We start from the raw sequence: 17,219 nt of genomic DNA on the forward strand, positions 1-17,219 counted from the left end.
AAGAAAGAAAGAAGAAAGAAAGAAAGAAGGAAAAAGAAAAAGAAAGAAGAAAGAAAGAAAAGAAAGAAAGAAAGAAAGAAAGAAGAAAGAAAGAAAGAGGAAGGAAGGAAGAAGAAAGAAAGAAAGAAAGAAAGAAAGAAAGAAAGAAAGAAGAAAGAAAGAAAGAAAGAAAGAAAGAAAGAAGGAAAGAAAGAGGGGTGGTTGTTTGTTTGTCCTTCTTTCTCTGGGAGAACTCATCCGGGAGGTGATGCCATGACATGCAAGTGAATTCACTTCTTGACTTTGCACAGTCCTCCCTCAAGGGGCTTATACTCTAATGAGAAGACAATATGCAAATAAATATATAAAAGCAAGCTGTGTATAATTAAAAGAGGGAAAGTTCTGGAATTAAGAGGGATTGGTGAAAGCTTCCTGTAGAAGATGGAATTTTAGTTGGGACTTAAAGGAAGCCAGGGAGGTCAGGAATCAATGCTACTCTCACTTTTTTTTGGTAAAATATAGTTATTTTTCATTAAAATATGTTATTTACAGTAACGTGTAATGTTAATAGTAATGGATTTGCTGTTATTTTAATGAATTAATGTCTGTAAATTTTGTTTTAATTTCTAATATGGCAAATATTGATAAAGATAATCCACATAGACAGAAGGAGAATTGCTGATCTAGTCAAGAACACAATGACTGAGTTATGCAAATCCCCTGAGCTGAGAGATTTTCAAGAAGAAGAGATTGGGTAGACCTTCCAGCTTAGGTCAGTGGAAGCAACCTACTGTGACTGGGGCGGGGGGAGGGAGACAGAGAGACAGAGAGACAGCCGCTTGATATATAAGACTTGGGAGTCATCTGCAGGATGAGAGAGGGTATAGTTGCACAAAACGATCTCACTCTATCCTGTGTCTTCCAGCTCATTGCCCCCTCTGTCATTCCACTCTCTTATTTTTTAGGGCTGTTATGAGGATAAAATGAGATTATATTTGTAAAGCATTTAGCATAGTGCCTAGCGAATAATAGGCTGGCTATCATCATCATCATCGTCATCATCTCTCACTTATCTTCAATCTCTTCATGACTACTGGCTATTTTGCTATTGCCTACAAATATGTTCATGTTTCTTCTTATCCCTCCTCAAAGAAACCCTCACTTCACACATCCAAAGGTCATTTTTTGTTATTGTTAAGTTGTTTTTCAGTTGTGTCCGACCCCCATTTGAGGTTTTCTTGGCAGATACTGGAGTGGTTTGCAGTTTCCTTCTCCAGCTCATGTTGTAGATGAGGAAACCCAGGCAGACGGGGTTAAGTGGCTTGCCCAGGGTCACACAGCTAGTATTTGAATTTAGGTCTTCCTGACTCCAAGGCCAGTGCTCTATCCACTGAGCCACCTACCTGCCCATACCAAGGATCATAGGATCACAGAATTTAGAGCTGTCAGGAACCTTGGAAATCCTCACGTTCATAGGATCCTAAGTTAAGCCCCTTCTCCCACCTTCATTTTACAGATAAAGAGATTGAGCCCAAGAGAGATTAATTAATTTGCAATAAATGCCAGATCTGGGATTCAAACCCACGTAACTCTGATTCAAAGTTTAGTTCTCTTGCAGTGATACCACAGATAATAAACTAGGAGGAGCCTTATGGACCCTTTCTAAGACTACATTCCATTACTTTGTATTTATCTTATACTTACAGATTTAGAAAACTTGGGATGAGGATTATTCTTGTGTTTACTTTGTATCACCATAGCTTTGCACACTGACTGGCTCAAAGTAAATGCTTAGTAAATGCTTGTTGGCTGATTGATTTCACTTTATTCTTCCCTACCTGCTTCATATTCCACCCAAACTTGCCTATTTGGTGTTTCCCGTTTATAACATTCTACACCCAACCTCCATGCATTGGCATACACCAGGGCTGTCCAACCTTAGGGCCTCATTAAAATAAAATAATTATTCGAGGGCCGTACCCAGAATAAAAAACACAGTACACTAATAGAAAGTGGGGGAACACGTGTCATCAATACAACAGATGAAGGCTCAAAGCACGGAAGCAAACACAAAACAACAAAGCGACAACACAACAGCATAAAGGTAGGTGCATACTGACTAGTTTGCATCGTACAGATGGAACACATCCCACAGATCAATTAAAAATTCCATGCGATATGTTCTGTCTGTAATACTGCTTAAAAACACCAAAGAAAATTAACATTAATGAGATTATTTATTAGTGATGGAAGTTAAAAATCTAATACATACCATGCAAATTATTATTTTATTTTTTCGCTCATGAAAATTAAAATCCACAGGTGGGCCGCATAAAATGGCACTGTGGGCCGCATGCAGCCCACAGGTCGTATTTTGGACAGCCGTGGCATAGACTATCCCCTATGTACCTCATCCCGCTGCCAGGACCTCCAGAGACCAAATCTCCTCAGCCACTCAGCTTTGGAATTTCTGCTCTGAGGTTGTACAGTCTTGGTTGAAATGTCAGAGCACAAACTCACCCAGCCCATCATATCTAACGGGTTCCAGATGGCCAACTCTGCCTGACCCGAGCTACGTCATCTGCCCTGTGGCAGGCATACACATCCCCTTGCCGCCTCTTACTCTGAGTATAGTAAGCAAATCAACGTTACTATTGCTTCTGGAAAGAGCATTATCGTCAGCCTGCCCTACAGCCCCACTCACCATCCCTGTGACTTCCCAGACCACAACACCCACCTCTGGCCACCTAGGTGCATTGTCTCCTACTGTTAGGATATAAACCCCCAAAGAACAAAAGCTGTTTCTCTTTTGTATTTGAAGCCCCAGCACTTAACACAGTGCGGGAGGCAAAGTAAACACAATAAATATTTTCTCATTGATTCAAGGGTTAAATGAACTATGTAAAAACGGGTATAGTGTTTATGTAGCATGTGAGGCGTACCTTTCACACCAACGTACGGGGAGTCCTAGAGTAGCTATACCAAGTTCAAAATACTTTATGGGTCCATTTTCACTCGAAAATCATAGCTCATGAGTCCCCACCCATGTGTTTACTTTTGAGAGGCAGCTAGGTAGCACAATAGATAGAATGCTAGACCTAGAATCTTGAAGGCCTGAGTTCAAATTCATCCTCAGATATGTATGATCTATACGTATGAATTACTGGGCAAGTAACTTAACCTTTATCTGCCTCAGTTTTCTTATGTGTAAAATGAGGATAATAATAGCACCTACCTCACAGAATTGTTGAGAGGATTAAATAAGATATTTGTAAAGTGCTAATAAATATTTAACAACCGGCTCTCCAAAAAAAATTACACAACAACCTTTTAAATTTAATTGGCATTACTAACATTTTTCTCCATGATTTTCTCAAGTCCAGACAACCAACAAAACAATGAATAAATGCCTGATTTGTATGTTTGCTGATTTCCAAGGTGTAACTTAGGCTGAAAATTTAACAATCAGCTTTCAGCAGTCAAACCTTTATGTAGCTTTCCGATAATATTCTCCCTTTATGGAAGTGGACAGGTCAGGAGACCTCTAGTAAAATGATGTTTACGTAATGAGAATTTGCTCCCAGACAGAGGGAAGAGAGGGAGGGAGGCAGGAAGAGGGCAACATTCATGGAGACAAAGGGCTGATACATGGTTCAAGGGGATGTGGGGACCAAGGACAGATGGAGGAAGACAAACATCTGGGGGTTGGGGGAGGGGCAGAGCAAAGCAAAGGTCTCTCTCAGTGGGAGGTCTCAAGCCAAGCCCCCATCCTGCTGCAGAGTTCTTCTGCTTTTACTTGGAAGGGTTTTTTTTTAAGAGGTGGGGTGGGGAGGGGGAGCTGGAGAGTGCCTAGTGGAGAGGCAGGGGCAGAGAGAAACACAGTACTGTACAGTAAAGTTAACTTAGGTGTTTTCTTGGAATGGAGAATTCTTTACATAAGTTGAATTTGTGTACCGTGAATTTACGTCAAGTGATAACTGTTTGCATGTGAGGGCTACATTAACCCCAGCGCGCACGTGCACACAGACAGAGACCCATTCATGCACAAGCATTCATTCATTCATGGATTCACACTCGGGCGAAGGAGGAGGACTGACCATTACAGATTGATTTTCTCTTCCACAGGTCAATTCTGGCACATCTCAGACCTGCACCTTGATCCAGAGTATAACGCCTCTAATGATCCGCTCCAAGTGTGTCCGTCAGCAGGTTCCCAGCCCGTGTCCAACGCAGGGGTGTGGGGGATTATCTTTGTGACGCTCCCTGGATCCTCATCAACTCTTCCATCCATGCCATGAAGGCGATCTTGCCCAGCCCGGACTTCAGTCTCTGGACTGGGTGAGAACCTCTTCCCTAACGGAAATGCTGAATTCACCATCTTAGTCTGGGGTCTTGGCCACAGCCACAGTGTGTTATGTCTTCTCGTGCTGTCTCGTCTAACGCCTCAATTACTCTCAGCTTCGATCCAATGCGGCACTCAATAAGTACCTCCCAATCAAGAAACATTTATTAACCCACCTCCTATGTTCCAGGGACTGTACTGAGCGCTAGGGATATAAAAAGAGGCCAAAGAAAGTCTTGCCCTCAAGGAGTTTTACAATCTAATGGGGAGACAACATGAAAACAAATAGATCCAAAGTCGTCTGTATGCAGGATCAATAGGAAATAATTCACAGAGGGAGGACACTGGAATTCAGAAGGCTTTCTGTAGGAAGTGGGATTTTAGCTGAGACGTAAAGGAAGCCAGGGAGGTCAGTAGTCAGAGCAGAGGGGGGCATTCACATGGGGCACAATCAGAGAAAACGCCAGGCTGAGAGATGGAGGGTCCGTTTAAGGGACAGCCAGGAGGCCAGTGTCACTGGACTGAAGAGTAATTGTAGAGACTAAGTGTAAGAAGAATGGAAGGTGAGAGGGGCCTAGGTTAGGGAAGGTTTGGAATGCTGCTGTTCTTGCCGGGGTTCAACAGGCCATTTTTAAAGCACTTACTGTGTCCACAGGACTGCATTTAGCTTTGGAGAAAATAAAGTAGTAATGTCGTAGCGATGCAGCACAGAAAGCTATAGGACCTACATTTACATACAGAAATGAATAATATATAGGAGAGAAGGAAGGAAGGAAGGGAGGGAGGGAGGAAGGAAAGAAGGGAGGAAGGAAAGAAGGGAGGAAGGAGGAGGAAGGAAAGGAGGAGGAAGAAGAAGGAAGGAAAGAAGGAAGGAAGGAAAGAAGGGAGGGAGAGAGGGAGGAAGGGAGAAAGGAAGGAAGGGAAAGAGGGAGGAATAGAAGGAAGGAAAGAAGGGAGGGAGAGAGGGAGGAAGGATAAAGGAAAAGGAAAGAAAAAGGAAGGAGCTATCTTGTGCCAGGCACTGTGCCAAACACTTCACCAATCTGACCTCATTCAGTCCTTACAACAACCCTGGAAGATAGGTGTTATTATCATCTCCACTGTATAAATGAGGAAACTGAAACAGACAGAGGTTAAGTGACTTTCTCAATGTCACACAGGCAGTGACTATCTGTGGCTGGATTTGAAACAGGTCTTCTTGACTCCAGGCCCAGCCTGAAAGCTTACAGTCTGCTGGGAGGATGGAATCAAACTGCACAAATAGCTCCATCTATGCCTGTGGCAGTGATGAGGGTTAGCCCTCAGATGTAATTGAAAGGTAGACATGGATGGGCAAGCAGAGTGGAATTGCCTAAAATGGGATGCCTTCGGAAAGGTGGGGTGAAGACAGGCTTTTTCTGCGATGAAAAAAATAAGGTTTTATTGCCCAACCAGAACTTGCCCATGGGCAGAGAGGTCTCATACTCCAGTCTTCGCTGGCTGTCCCTACAGGGTCCTGCTTAACTAACTAGGCTACACTGAGGTGTGTGATTCTTCTGAAAAAATTCTTGAATCTCTTATAGAGAATGATATTCTGGAAAATCTGCAAGCCCTCTGAGAAATCATAGGATTTAAAGCAAGAAGAGACTTTTGAGCTCACCTAGTCCACACGCCACCCCCTTATTTCACAGAGGAAGAAACAGACAGATCAATTAAATGATTTGCCCAGGGTCACACAGAGTCAGAATTCAAATCCATGTCTTTTGACCACAGATCTAGTGTTTCCGTCTCTAACCAGGGGTTCTCAACCTGGTACCTGTATACTTGATTTTTTTTCCAAAAATATTTTGGACAGCCATATTTCAAATAATTGGTTTCCTATGTGTTTTATTTTGTTATTGGAATATCCAAGGATTCATTGATAGGTACTGTTGCCTGTCACACTTAGCAACACCCAGAGACCTTTTAAGAACCGGTCTTTATACATATTACATGTACATATACATTTATACACATGTGTGTGTGTGTGCATTCAGCATAGCCGTAGAGTTCCTAAATTACCTCTGGCAATAGACAAAAGTTTCCTAAGGCTTATATAGTTTCCAGTTACATCAGATGGGAAGGAAGAGTAGTTTACATGTCAAGAGAACAGAAAGGGAAAAATTACATCAACAAGTTGGTATAGGAGTCAGTTTAGCAAATGATATCTTAAATAGAGCCAGGATTCTTTTGCCTCTAACCAGCAAATCATCGTGAGTTGGAAGTTTCAGTTAAATTCTATACTACAAGGAAAGCCTCAGTGGCTATGTAATTTTCCATACAAATAAAGTGGTCATGCCAGAGCCACATGGAAACAGACTTTTAAAACTCTCATGATAATTTCATGCATTTAAAAGCCTTATTCTAAGAAGAGGTCCATAAGTTTCATCAGATTACTGCCAGAAGTCTTGTTTATGATTTCTGTGGGAGATATTTAGTTTCGAAGTTGGTCAGGACCCCCAGAGACAATCTGTCTCAAACCCCTTTCATTCAGAAACTGAAGCCAGCTTATACAATGAGCCAAGTCTAGACCCCAGGGCTCCTGACCTGCACTCTCCCTCCAGGCTTCCACTGGACCTGGGTGATTTTTTCTGACAGGAGAATCAGACCTTAGAAGTAGAGAAGATCTCGTTTTACATATGCCTTTGGAATTTTGGGTCCTCCAAGGAATAAAGAAATTGTCATGGATTCTTATATCCTGGTAATCAAGTGTTGTCCTTTGATTTTGTCTTATTGCATGTCTAGGCAGGGGACTGCTCATCTTACCTGATGCGGTATAGTCTTGAAGGTGTGTGTTCAGATAGATGGGACATCTCCTAGTTTGCCAGGAATACCCAGCAATTCTGAGAGGGACCTGAGAAAATTAGGTTAGTTTCAGGGTGTTGAATCAAAATGGTATCATGGAAAAAAATAAAAACCAAGCCAAAAATACCCACATGTCCGAGGCATACTCTCCAGTACATCTAAAGCTCTGGAATTTGATGTTCCTTAGACTGTGACCTCCTCATTAGATTATAGGCAGGGATTGTTTTTGCCTTTCTTTGTGTTCCAAGTCCTTAGCATGGTACTTGGCACATAATTGGCATTCTTTGGATGGGGTAGTGGTGGTGGTGGTGTCCAGGATAGAGGAGGAGGGAGAGAGGGGCCATGGGAATTTCTGAGGCAGCTTTAACATTCCTGAGCTATGTTTGGGTGCCTCAGCTCTCAACCAGAGTCGTGAGTTGAGGCCAGATTCCTGGGATTCTGGAGGATAAGACTGGTATGGCCCTGGTGTTTTCTCCTCTGAATCAATGGACTGTAGTTGGTATACATTAGCCTTGCCTCCACCATAGTATCTGCACCATAACAGGCTACACAGTTTGTTATCTCAGGCTCCCCATCCTCTGTCTCCCTGGTCTAACATTCTGCATCGGTGTGACTTTGCAGTGATGATACGCCCCACGTCCCCTGCCGAGAAGCTGGGAGAAGAAGCCGTGTTGACATAGTGAGACGTTTGACAGAGCTCATTCGATCAGTATTCCCAGGTACGATTCAATCAATTAATGAAGACTTCTTATTGAGCACAGGCTTCGTTTTAATGTGGCCTGCTGTATGTTTTCAGACCTGTGATTTCATTAGGGTGGGCACCTCTTCCTCCCATAACATACACCCATCCCATACCTTAGCAGGCCATTTTCATGATTTGCTATGGCAAAAAACAAATAAATAAGATTATCCTTGCTGGCAGCCAGTCTTCTGCTAGAACTGGTCTGTAGACCTCAGGTACACTTTTTTGTCCCCAGCATGTCCCCAGGGCTGCCTTAGCATGAGCTGTTAAAGCTTCTGCATTATTGGAATAGCCTTCAAGACCAGTCTCCTCTGTGCCACGAGGAGGCATGGGAAGAAGGAGTTAATGGAAGGTCTGGGCCTCTGTGGGATACAGAGTTAGATGAAAGGTTTCTTTCCAACAATCAATCAACAAGCATTTATTAAGCGCCCTACTCTGTGTCAGACACTGTGCCAAGTGTTATAAATACAAGACAAAAGTGGAATAGTCCCGGCCCTCAAGAATTTATGAGAGAGACAAGCTACTATATAAAGGATAACACAAAAATACATGTAGGCTAAAGGGAGAGTAATGAAGAAGGGATGGCACTAGCAGCTCAGACTGGAGAGAGAGAGAGAGACAGAGACAGAGGACAGAGACACAGAGAAAAACAGAGACAGAGAGAGACAGAGGAAAGACAGAGCGAGGAAAGAGAGAGAGACAGAGAGGAGGAGGACAAAGAGAGACAGAGAGAGGAAGAGAGAGAGAGAGAGGAAGAGGAGAAGAGCGAGAGGAAGAGGAGAGGGGAAGAGAGAGACCGAGAGGTAAGAGAGGAGAAGAGGAGAAGGAAGGAGAGATGAGAAGAGAGAGACAGAGAAAAGGGAGAAAGAAGAGGAGAGGAGGAGAGAGGAAGCGAGGGGGATCGAGAGGAAAGAAGAGAGAGGGATAGGAAGAGAGAGAGGAGAGGAAGAGAGACACAGAGGAAGAGGAAGAGAGGACAGGCGAAGACAGGACACAGAGATAGGAGAAAGAGAAGACAGGAGGAAGAGAGAGGTGGAGAGAGAGAAGAGGATAGGGAGACACGGAGAGAGAGAGAGGAGAGAGAGAGAGAGAGACGGAGAGAGAGAGGAGAGAGAGAGAGAGGAGAAGAGAAATGGAAGAGGAAAGAAGTAAGCATTTATCTATGTGCCAGATGCTTTACCAAATGTTACCCATTTGATTCTCATAACAGCTCTGTGAGGCAGGCTGTTAATATTATCTCCATTTTACAGCTGAGGAAACTGAGGCATATAGACTTTTAAGTGACTAGCCCAGGATCACACAACTAACAAGAGCTTGAGGTTGGATTTGAACTCTTGACTCCAGGCCCAGTGCTATCCATTGTGCCACCAACTGGCTTAGATGCATTCCCCAAGGAGTTTGGTTGAGAAGGGGGGGTGAGAGGTTTATTTTTGTTTTGTTAGCAGGGGACGCTTGGATGTTTTGGAAGGCAGGAGGGAAAGAGCCAGCAGTTAGGGAGAGACTGAAGATTAGAAAGAGAGTGAGGATGATGATGGAGCAGACAGGAGGGAACAGGGTTCAAGGTGCATGTGGAAAAGTTGGCCTGGAGGAAAGAAGGACCACTTTACCATCAGGAACTGGTGTGAAGAGGGCCAGAGTGGGGAGATGACATCGGAGAGAGATGTGGGATGAGGAGGAGGAGAGATGAGGGAGTTTTCTAATGGTCCTTTTTTGTTGAAGTGTGAGGTGAGGTCCTCAGCAGAGAAGATTTGGGGAGGGGAGTGGTATGGACAGTAGGAAGAGAGGAGGAAAATGTTTGGAACAGCTTCTGCATGGGCTGGGAAATCAGAGAAGAGGACTGGGATTGCCTTGCTGTATAATGAGCAAAGGTCAGCATGATGTCACAGCTTCCACGAGATACTTGGGTGTAGTGGGAAAAGATAGGTGAGCCATACATATCTTGAAAAGGAAGACCCAACATGACACAGGGTTTCTGGAGCACCTGCAGCATGAGAGGTCAACTCTAGCTGGTCATTTGAGATCGGCATGTGATGTGACAAGTTCAGAAGCCTCATTGCTGATGGACAGTGTGGTCTATTGATATTACCCTGCTGTGGGATATACCCCGCTGTGGTCAAGGCCCCTTCTCTTCTCTTTTTGCATTGATCGATCCATCAATCATTCAATTATCAAATATTTATTAAGCAGCTACTGTGTGCCAGGCCTTCTGCTAGACATTGGACGTAGAAAGCCAAAAGGGAAAACATCCTAGGCTAGATAAATGGATGCAGGAATCATCTCCATAGCGATAATTTAACCCATCTCATCAGATTCTGATGAGATTACCAAGTGAGAAACAACACGTACATATGCAAATGTGTGTACATACACACACACATATATATACATATATGTGCATGTATATGTATATATATATATATTTGTGTGTTTACTTATATATGCCTCTCTCTGTATATGTATATGTGTGTGTGTGTATGTGTGTGTGTGTGTGTGTGTATGTATAAATCACAGCTGTTATGGTTAAGGGTTCAAACCTTCTGTTCAATTCCCATTGGTCACTGCCTTCCCTCTTCATCTGTCCAAATGATTACAAGGTTACACATTCTGTTCTTACCTCAGTTTTCCCATTTCTTTACCCAAGGAGGTGGGAAATGGGAGGTACAAGATTTCCTTGAGCTCATAGTAAAGCTTTGAGTTCTTGTTAATAAACTCCCCTCTGATTAGAGCCCTACATCTACTGTCTTGTTTTTGAGGAGTTCAGAACATTTCTGGATATCAGAAATGGGGAACAAAGATACCAACTGTTTGTAGCTCTTTCAGGCTGAGCAAATGTTGAAACTATGACCAGAACGCTGGATCTTCTGACTTGTCTCTTTTTTTTTTTTTTTTTTGAGGTAATCAAGGTTAGGTGACTTGCCCAGAATCACACAGCTAGTAAGTGTCTGAGGCTGAATTGCAACTCAGGTCCTCCTGAATCCAGGGCCAGTGCTCAATCCATTGTGCCACCTAGCTACCCTGTCTTTTCCTATTATTTATATTGCTCATTCCTAGAGGTCAATGAGAACCTTCTCCTATTACAGGATAATAACTTTGATGTTCCAGCCAGACTTAATTGCTTGGCATTCCTTCTCCAGCCTTCATACACTTTTTTGTTCCAACCAAACTGGTCTACCTTCTCTTCCCTGTATGTGGCATTCCATCTTTCAGCTCCTCCCCTCCTCCCCCTCCTCCCCTCCCTCCCCCACTGCTCGCTGCCTTTTAGAATCCCTGGCATCCCTGAAGGCTCAGCCCAAGTGCTGCCTCCTCTGGGAAGCCTGAGTTACTTACTTTAGTTCTTAGTGCCCCACCCCCCTTTTAAATGATCATGTATAAAATGGTCTCAATTTGAAGGTAACATAATAGTATATTTACAAAACTCCGAAGAATAAGCATCAAAACTGAAACACTTAGCTTCAGCAAGGTAGCTGGATGCAAAATAAATCCTCAAAAATCATCAGCATTTCTATTCTGTACTAACAAAAATAAAAACAAACCAATAACGGTAGAAATGCTTTGCAAACTCAAAGTTTGCCATCTAAATAAATAAAGTGCTATAAATGACAGTCTTTTTATTACTACTATTATTATTCAAGTAGAACACAGACAAGGGGAGGGACCATGATTCTGATAAAACCCAAACCAGCCTCTGCTGTCCTTCCTCAGTCACTTTGCAGTGGTTCAGCTGGGGGCGGGGCGGGGTGGGAGGCAGAGGGGAAGAGTTGAAACAGATTGATAAAATGAGGGTTTTTTGATTACATCTATAGTTCAGTCATCCACATTATCTCTTTTCCTCTTTAGTGAAGATAATTTTAAGAATAAAATTTAAGAATGTTCTCAATTTTCACTTTGTATTTTCTCTCTAGAAACTAAAGTCTACGCTGCTATGGGAAATCATGATTTCCATCCCAAACACCAGTTTCCAGCTGGAAGCAACAATATATACAACCAAGTAGCAGAACTGTGGAGGCCGTGGCTCAATAATGAATCAATCTCCCTATTCAAAGAAGGTACCTAATGGTAGGAAAAAATAATACTTGGGCAATATCATATGTAAAAGTGGTGCACCTGATGGAGCTTTGGTCGGACCCATGTGTACCTTGAGTTGGTTTTCCCTGTATCTGGGATAGGCTGTGTGACCTCTCTGTAGCCTCTCACTCAGGCCACCTTCTGAATTACAGAGATGGCAGGGTGGGGCTGGGAATGCAGTCTGGGGCCATGGAACAGAAGGAAGCATACTTTCTTTAGTTTCCTAGCCCATGTGGGAATTGTGCCTATAACCCTGGCCTCACTAGCATCAAACTCACCAACTTCAGAGCTCAAGAGCCACAGGCAACAGTACCAGAAAGAGTCAGACTGAAGACAGTACTGAAAATGTGGGCCTGCCTAAAGCAGGGGTGAACATATCTAGGGTGCCATCTTGTTGAGGTTTCATGGTGTGTTGGGGTGGCACCGTCTCAAAGAATTCAGAGTCAGACTACCTCTCATCCAAGTATAGGCATTTATTGAGGATTGACTTCCCTAAGAAGCAGAAGAGGTTCCAAAAGGAACCAGCAACTTAGAAAGACAAGACACGCAATTTTATAGTGTAATGATGCTATTACACAACAGAAATCATGAATATTAAAAAGGGGAGAGGGATTTGTTAAGGGATTAGGTAATAGGGGGAGGGGTCCCTTCTATGGTTCAGTGGTCAAACATCCTGGTCTTGCTGCTTTCTGATTGGCTAGCTATTGTGGTCCTGACTGGTCAAGATAGATAGTTAGGTATTGTGGTCCTGTCTTCAGCCAAATGGATGGTATAATTATGGTAGAGTAAAAGGACACACCTGTTCAAATATGTGAACTGGATCTAAGGGCAATGGCTTGCTAGGGACACTGGTTATATTGAGTCTGGAGGCCTGTGGTGTGGTAAAGACAGATTTGTGGTTTAATCAGGATGGTTAATGCTGGCTGTTCAGTGGGGCCCATAAGGAAGTTAGGATACTGGGGCTGGGGACAGCATTATTAGGATTCCATCAATCTGATTCCCCAAGCCTTATATTTGGGTTGTAGTCTGATTCCAAATTTCAGAAAAATGCTTTCTTCCTGTTCATGTACATACATATTTTACTATCATAATGACTTGAAAATAAGTTAAAACAAAATGAAACAAAACAACAAACCCAGACAGTACCACTACAGATGGCGGCGGCAGTGGAAGTTGCATGAGATCTCTGTAGGCAGCAGCCACCCAGCCATCCCATCCCCTCTAGCTTGGGTTTGGGCTTTGCCCGCAGAAGGCAGAGATGAAGAGGGGAAGAAGAAGAAGAGAGGGAAAGCCAGGCCAGGGGAGGGAAGCGTGCTTACTGATCATCAGAGCCTTTACCTGTCTGTATATTGCCTAGGAAGTACCCCAGCCAAGTATATGTTTTGAGCCTTTCCAGAGGATTATTTGAGACCCTTCTGTAGAACCTCACTGATAATAAAGTTCATTGAGTCTAGACCTGAATACTGGGAATCAGAGCCCAAGGTCCTTTTTTTATTTACCCTTTGTCCTCCTACCCCCCACTTAAAAGCCAGAAAATGTGTTTAGCTCCCTAATTTGAGGGCTATTTTCTTGGATCCAAAGCAGATCCCACCCCCCACCCCAACTCAATAGTATTTTATGTTTTCCAATTAGATGCAAAGATAGTTTTCAGCATTCACTTTTACAAGATTTTAAGTTCCAAATTTCCCCCCCCCTCCATTCCTCCCTCTCCAAGATGGCATGCAATCTGATATAGACTATATATGTATAACCATACTTCCACATTAGTCATGTTGTGAAAGAAGAGTCAGAACAAAAGGGGAAAACCACAAGAAAGAAAAAAAGACAGAGAGCAAATAGTTTACTTCAATCTGCATTCAGACTCTGTAGTTCTTTCTCTGGATGTGGATAGCATTTTCCTCATGAGTCTTAGATCCTTGCATTGCTGAGAAGAGCTAAGTCTATCAGAGTTGGTCATCGCGAAATGTTGCCGTTACTGTGTATAGTGTTCTCCCAGTTCTGCTCCCTTCACTCAGCATCAGTTCATATAAGTCTTTCCAGGTTTTTCTGAAATCCACCTGCTCATCATTTCTTATAGCACAATAGTATTCCATTACATTCATATACTGCAACATATTTAGCCATTCCCCAATTGATGGGCATCCCCCCAATTTCCAATTCTTTGCCAACACAAAAAGAGCTGCTATAAATATTTTTGTACGCATGGGTCCTTTTCCCACTTTTATGATCTCTTCGGGATACAGACCTAGTGGTGGTATTGCTGGATCAGAGGGTAGGTACAGTTTTCTAGCCCTTTGGGCATAGTTCCAAGTCCAAAGCAGATTTTTTGGGGAGAAGAGGCTCAAGTTGAGATTTTTCTGACTTCTTCTTCATCCCCAGGCAGAAAAGTGTTGCGGCGTCTTTGGTAGGAAGCACTTTGGCTCTAGCAGGAGCAGTGACACCTTGGATTAGCAAGGTTTCCAGGGAGCCCATGGAAGGTCACTCACCCAGAAGACTGTTAATATCAATAAGTGACACAAGATGTCCCCTGTGACAAGGTGGCAATAAAGAGACCTGAGGTGCTGCTGGGAATACGGGAGGAAATGGAAGTGAGAAGGACAGAGGTTCTGTGGCCCCTGGGAAGGGCTAAGGCAAAGAAAGATAGAGCATAGGTGACCAAGCCGGCATGCCCTTTAGGGAGTCAGAATGTTGGCGCTGGAAGGCCCAAGAGATCACTCTGGAGGAGGAAACTCAGGCAGAAGGGAAGAGCCTGGCCTAGGGTCACCCAGACAGTTAAGGGCAGAGCCTGGTCTCAGACCCGGCTCTCCTGACTCCAGGTGTCAGGGCTCCTGAACCCCAGGCGTCCTGCTCTGCTTCCACTTAGAGCTGAAGGAGAAGATGGGGGTGGCATAGGCCTCGGCACGCATGTCATCAGGAGCACACATACCCCTTCTTTTCAGCCCTCTCTCTGCATGTGTCACCCCAGGTGCCTTCTATACAGAGAGGCTGCCAGGTCCAAACAAGGCCGGGCGCATCGTGGTTCTCAACACCAATCTATACTACAGCAGCAACGAGCAGACGGCCGACCTGGACGACCCGGCGAGCCAGTTTCAGTGGCTGGATGATGTGCTGAACAATGCATCCAGAGAAGGGGAAAAGGTAAGTAAATGGCTTTCCTCCTCCTCCTTCTGAGGGCGGCAGCCCTGGCCTCTCCCCATCCTCCTGACCTCTCTTTTATTCAATAAACCTTTACTGAGTACCTGCTCTAGGCAAGGCTCTGTGCTCCTGGGGAAGAGGCCGAGCTAAGTAAGGCATCGTTCCACCAAGGCAGCCAGGTGGTGCAGCAGGCAGAGTGCTGGGCTTGGAGTCAGGAAGGCCTGAGTTCGATTTCCGCCTTGGACACTTGCTAATTGTGTGACACCCCCCTTCCTCCAGTCAAGTCATTTCATTTTTTTCAGCTTCAGTTTCTTTATTTGTAAAATGGGGATGATAATAGCACCAACCTCCCAGCAGGATTGTTGGGTGGTTCAAACAAGATAACACATGTCAGAGCACTTTGTAAATTATAAAGGGCTGTATAAATGATTAATCATTGTTAGAATTTCAACCCATACCTTAAGAGGAGTCTCTGTCATTCCCAATGCATGGTCATCAAGTTTCTACTTGAAGGTCACCACTGAAGGTGGTTCCTTCCATTTATGGACAACCCCAATTCTTAGGAACCTTTTTCCATATGTTAATTCTGATCCCCAACACCTAGCACAGTGCCTGGTACATAGAAGATGCTTAATAAGTGCTTGTAGATGTATTAATTGAATTTTTATTTATGCATGTACATGTATATACATATATATATATATATATATCTGTCTCTCTCTACATGTCAAATCTCTCTCCTTTCTAATGGCCCTTCTTTACTTGAAGATTATTATTTTCCCCCCAAGTTTTTTCTTCTCCAGATGAAGCAGCTCCAGCTTCTTCAGCGGATCTCTCCGTGGCCTGCTTTGGAGTCCCTTCATCCTCCTGGTTCCCCTCCTCTAAATGGGCTCGATGTCTTCTTCCTGTCCTTCTAAAATGTGGTGCCTAGAACTGAGCACATTTCCTCCAGATGGTGTTGGGCTGGGGCAACAACAGGGCGAGGGAACCAGTAACCTCCCTCATTCTGGACAATTTCTTCTTCCTAATGCTACCTAAGTCTACGTTCATTTTTTTTTTAAGCCACCGTGGCATTTTAGACAAATAGGTGGTGCAGTGGGTAAAGTGCAGAGACTGGAACTAGGAAGCCCTGAATTCAAATCCTGCCTCAGACACTTAGCAAACTCTGTGACCCTGGACAGCCTTGGTTTCCTTATCTGTAAAATGGGATAGTATAATAGCATTTACCTCCCAAGGGCTGTGGGGAGGCTCAAATGAGATAATGTGTGTAAAGTATTTTGTAATATGTAAAGAATGGCCATGATAAGGAGGAGGAAGTTATGGTGGTGACTCATATTGGTCTTGATGCCCTCTTAATGCCTAGATAATAAGACAGATAATGAGACCCACTAAGTAGCAATTTCAGAAAAAGGGAAGAGATGTCTTTAGGTTGGAACAATCAGGGAGGGCTTCCTGAAGGGGAGGAGTAGGAAATAAGCTATTATAGAGTACCTACTAAATGCCACGCACTAACAGCCCATTTCACAGCTGAGGAAAACCAGTTAGGAGTCACACAGCTGGTGAGTGTCTGAGGTCAGATTGAAACTCAGGTCTTCCTGATTCCAGGCCTAATGCTCTCTCTAGCGCTCCACTGAGCCTCCCCAAGCTATCGTCATCCTTCCCAGAGTCTCAGAGTTGGAAGGGACCGTAGCTGGAGAGGATTCCCAGCCAGTGATCCTACTGGCCCATCCCACTTTGTGGCCTTCCAGGAGGCCCAGGATTTCAGCAGGCAGAGATGGAGGGGATGCGGGAAGGACAGAGGCATCTCTCTGAGACTTCCCCTTTGGCACCGTGGAGAGCCGGAACCCTTTCCTTTGTCAGGTGTATATTGCTGGCCACATACCCCCCGGCTTCTTTGAGAAGACCCGAAACAAAGCCTGGTTCCGGCCCCACTTCAATCAGCGCTACGTGGAACTCATCAGGAAGCACCATCATGTTATTGCTGGACAGTTTTTTTGGTCATCACCACACGGACAGCTTCCGGATGTTTTATGATGACACAGGCAAGTGTCCTGTCCTCCAGGGTAGCTTCAAGCTATGTCTTCTCCCTTTTCCAAGTGGCCTTCCCTCCCAAACTGCAGGGATTTCTTTGGC

General features: G+C 44.0%; 1 protein-coding gene across 1 annotated transcript in view; it reads left to right on the top strand.

Moving 5' to 3' along the window:
* The window catches only part of LOC118836455 (acid sphingomyelinase-like phosphodiesterase 3b), a 28,905-nt gene that overhangs the window by 6,046 nt on the left and 5,640 nt on the right, over positions 1-17,219 (top strand). Inside the window, 7 exon segments of the mRNA XM_036743745.1 lie at positions 4,105-4,221; positions 4,224-4,317; positions 7,766-7,863; positions 11,789-11,932; positions 14,917-15,089; positions 16,947-17,075; positions 17,077-17,128. Coding sequence (XP_036599640.1) covers positions 4,105-4,221; positions 4,224-4,317; positions 7,766-7,863; positions 11,789-11,932; positions 14,917-15,089; positions 16,947-17,075; positions 17,077-17,128 — 807 coding nt within the window.

This window comes from Trichosurus vulpecula, chromosome 2 (assembly GCF_011100635.1).
Source record: "Trichosurus vulpecula isolate mTriVul1 chromosome 2, mTriVul1.pri, whole genome shotgun sequence".
NCBI classification, from domain to species: Eukaryota; Metazoa; Chordata; class Mammalia; order Diprotodontia; family Phalangeridae; genus Trichosurus; species Trichosurus vulpecula.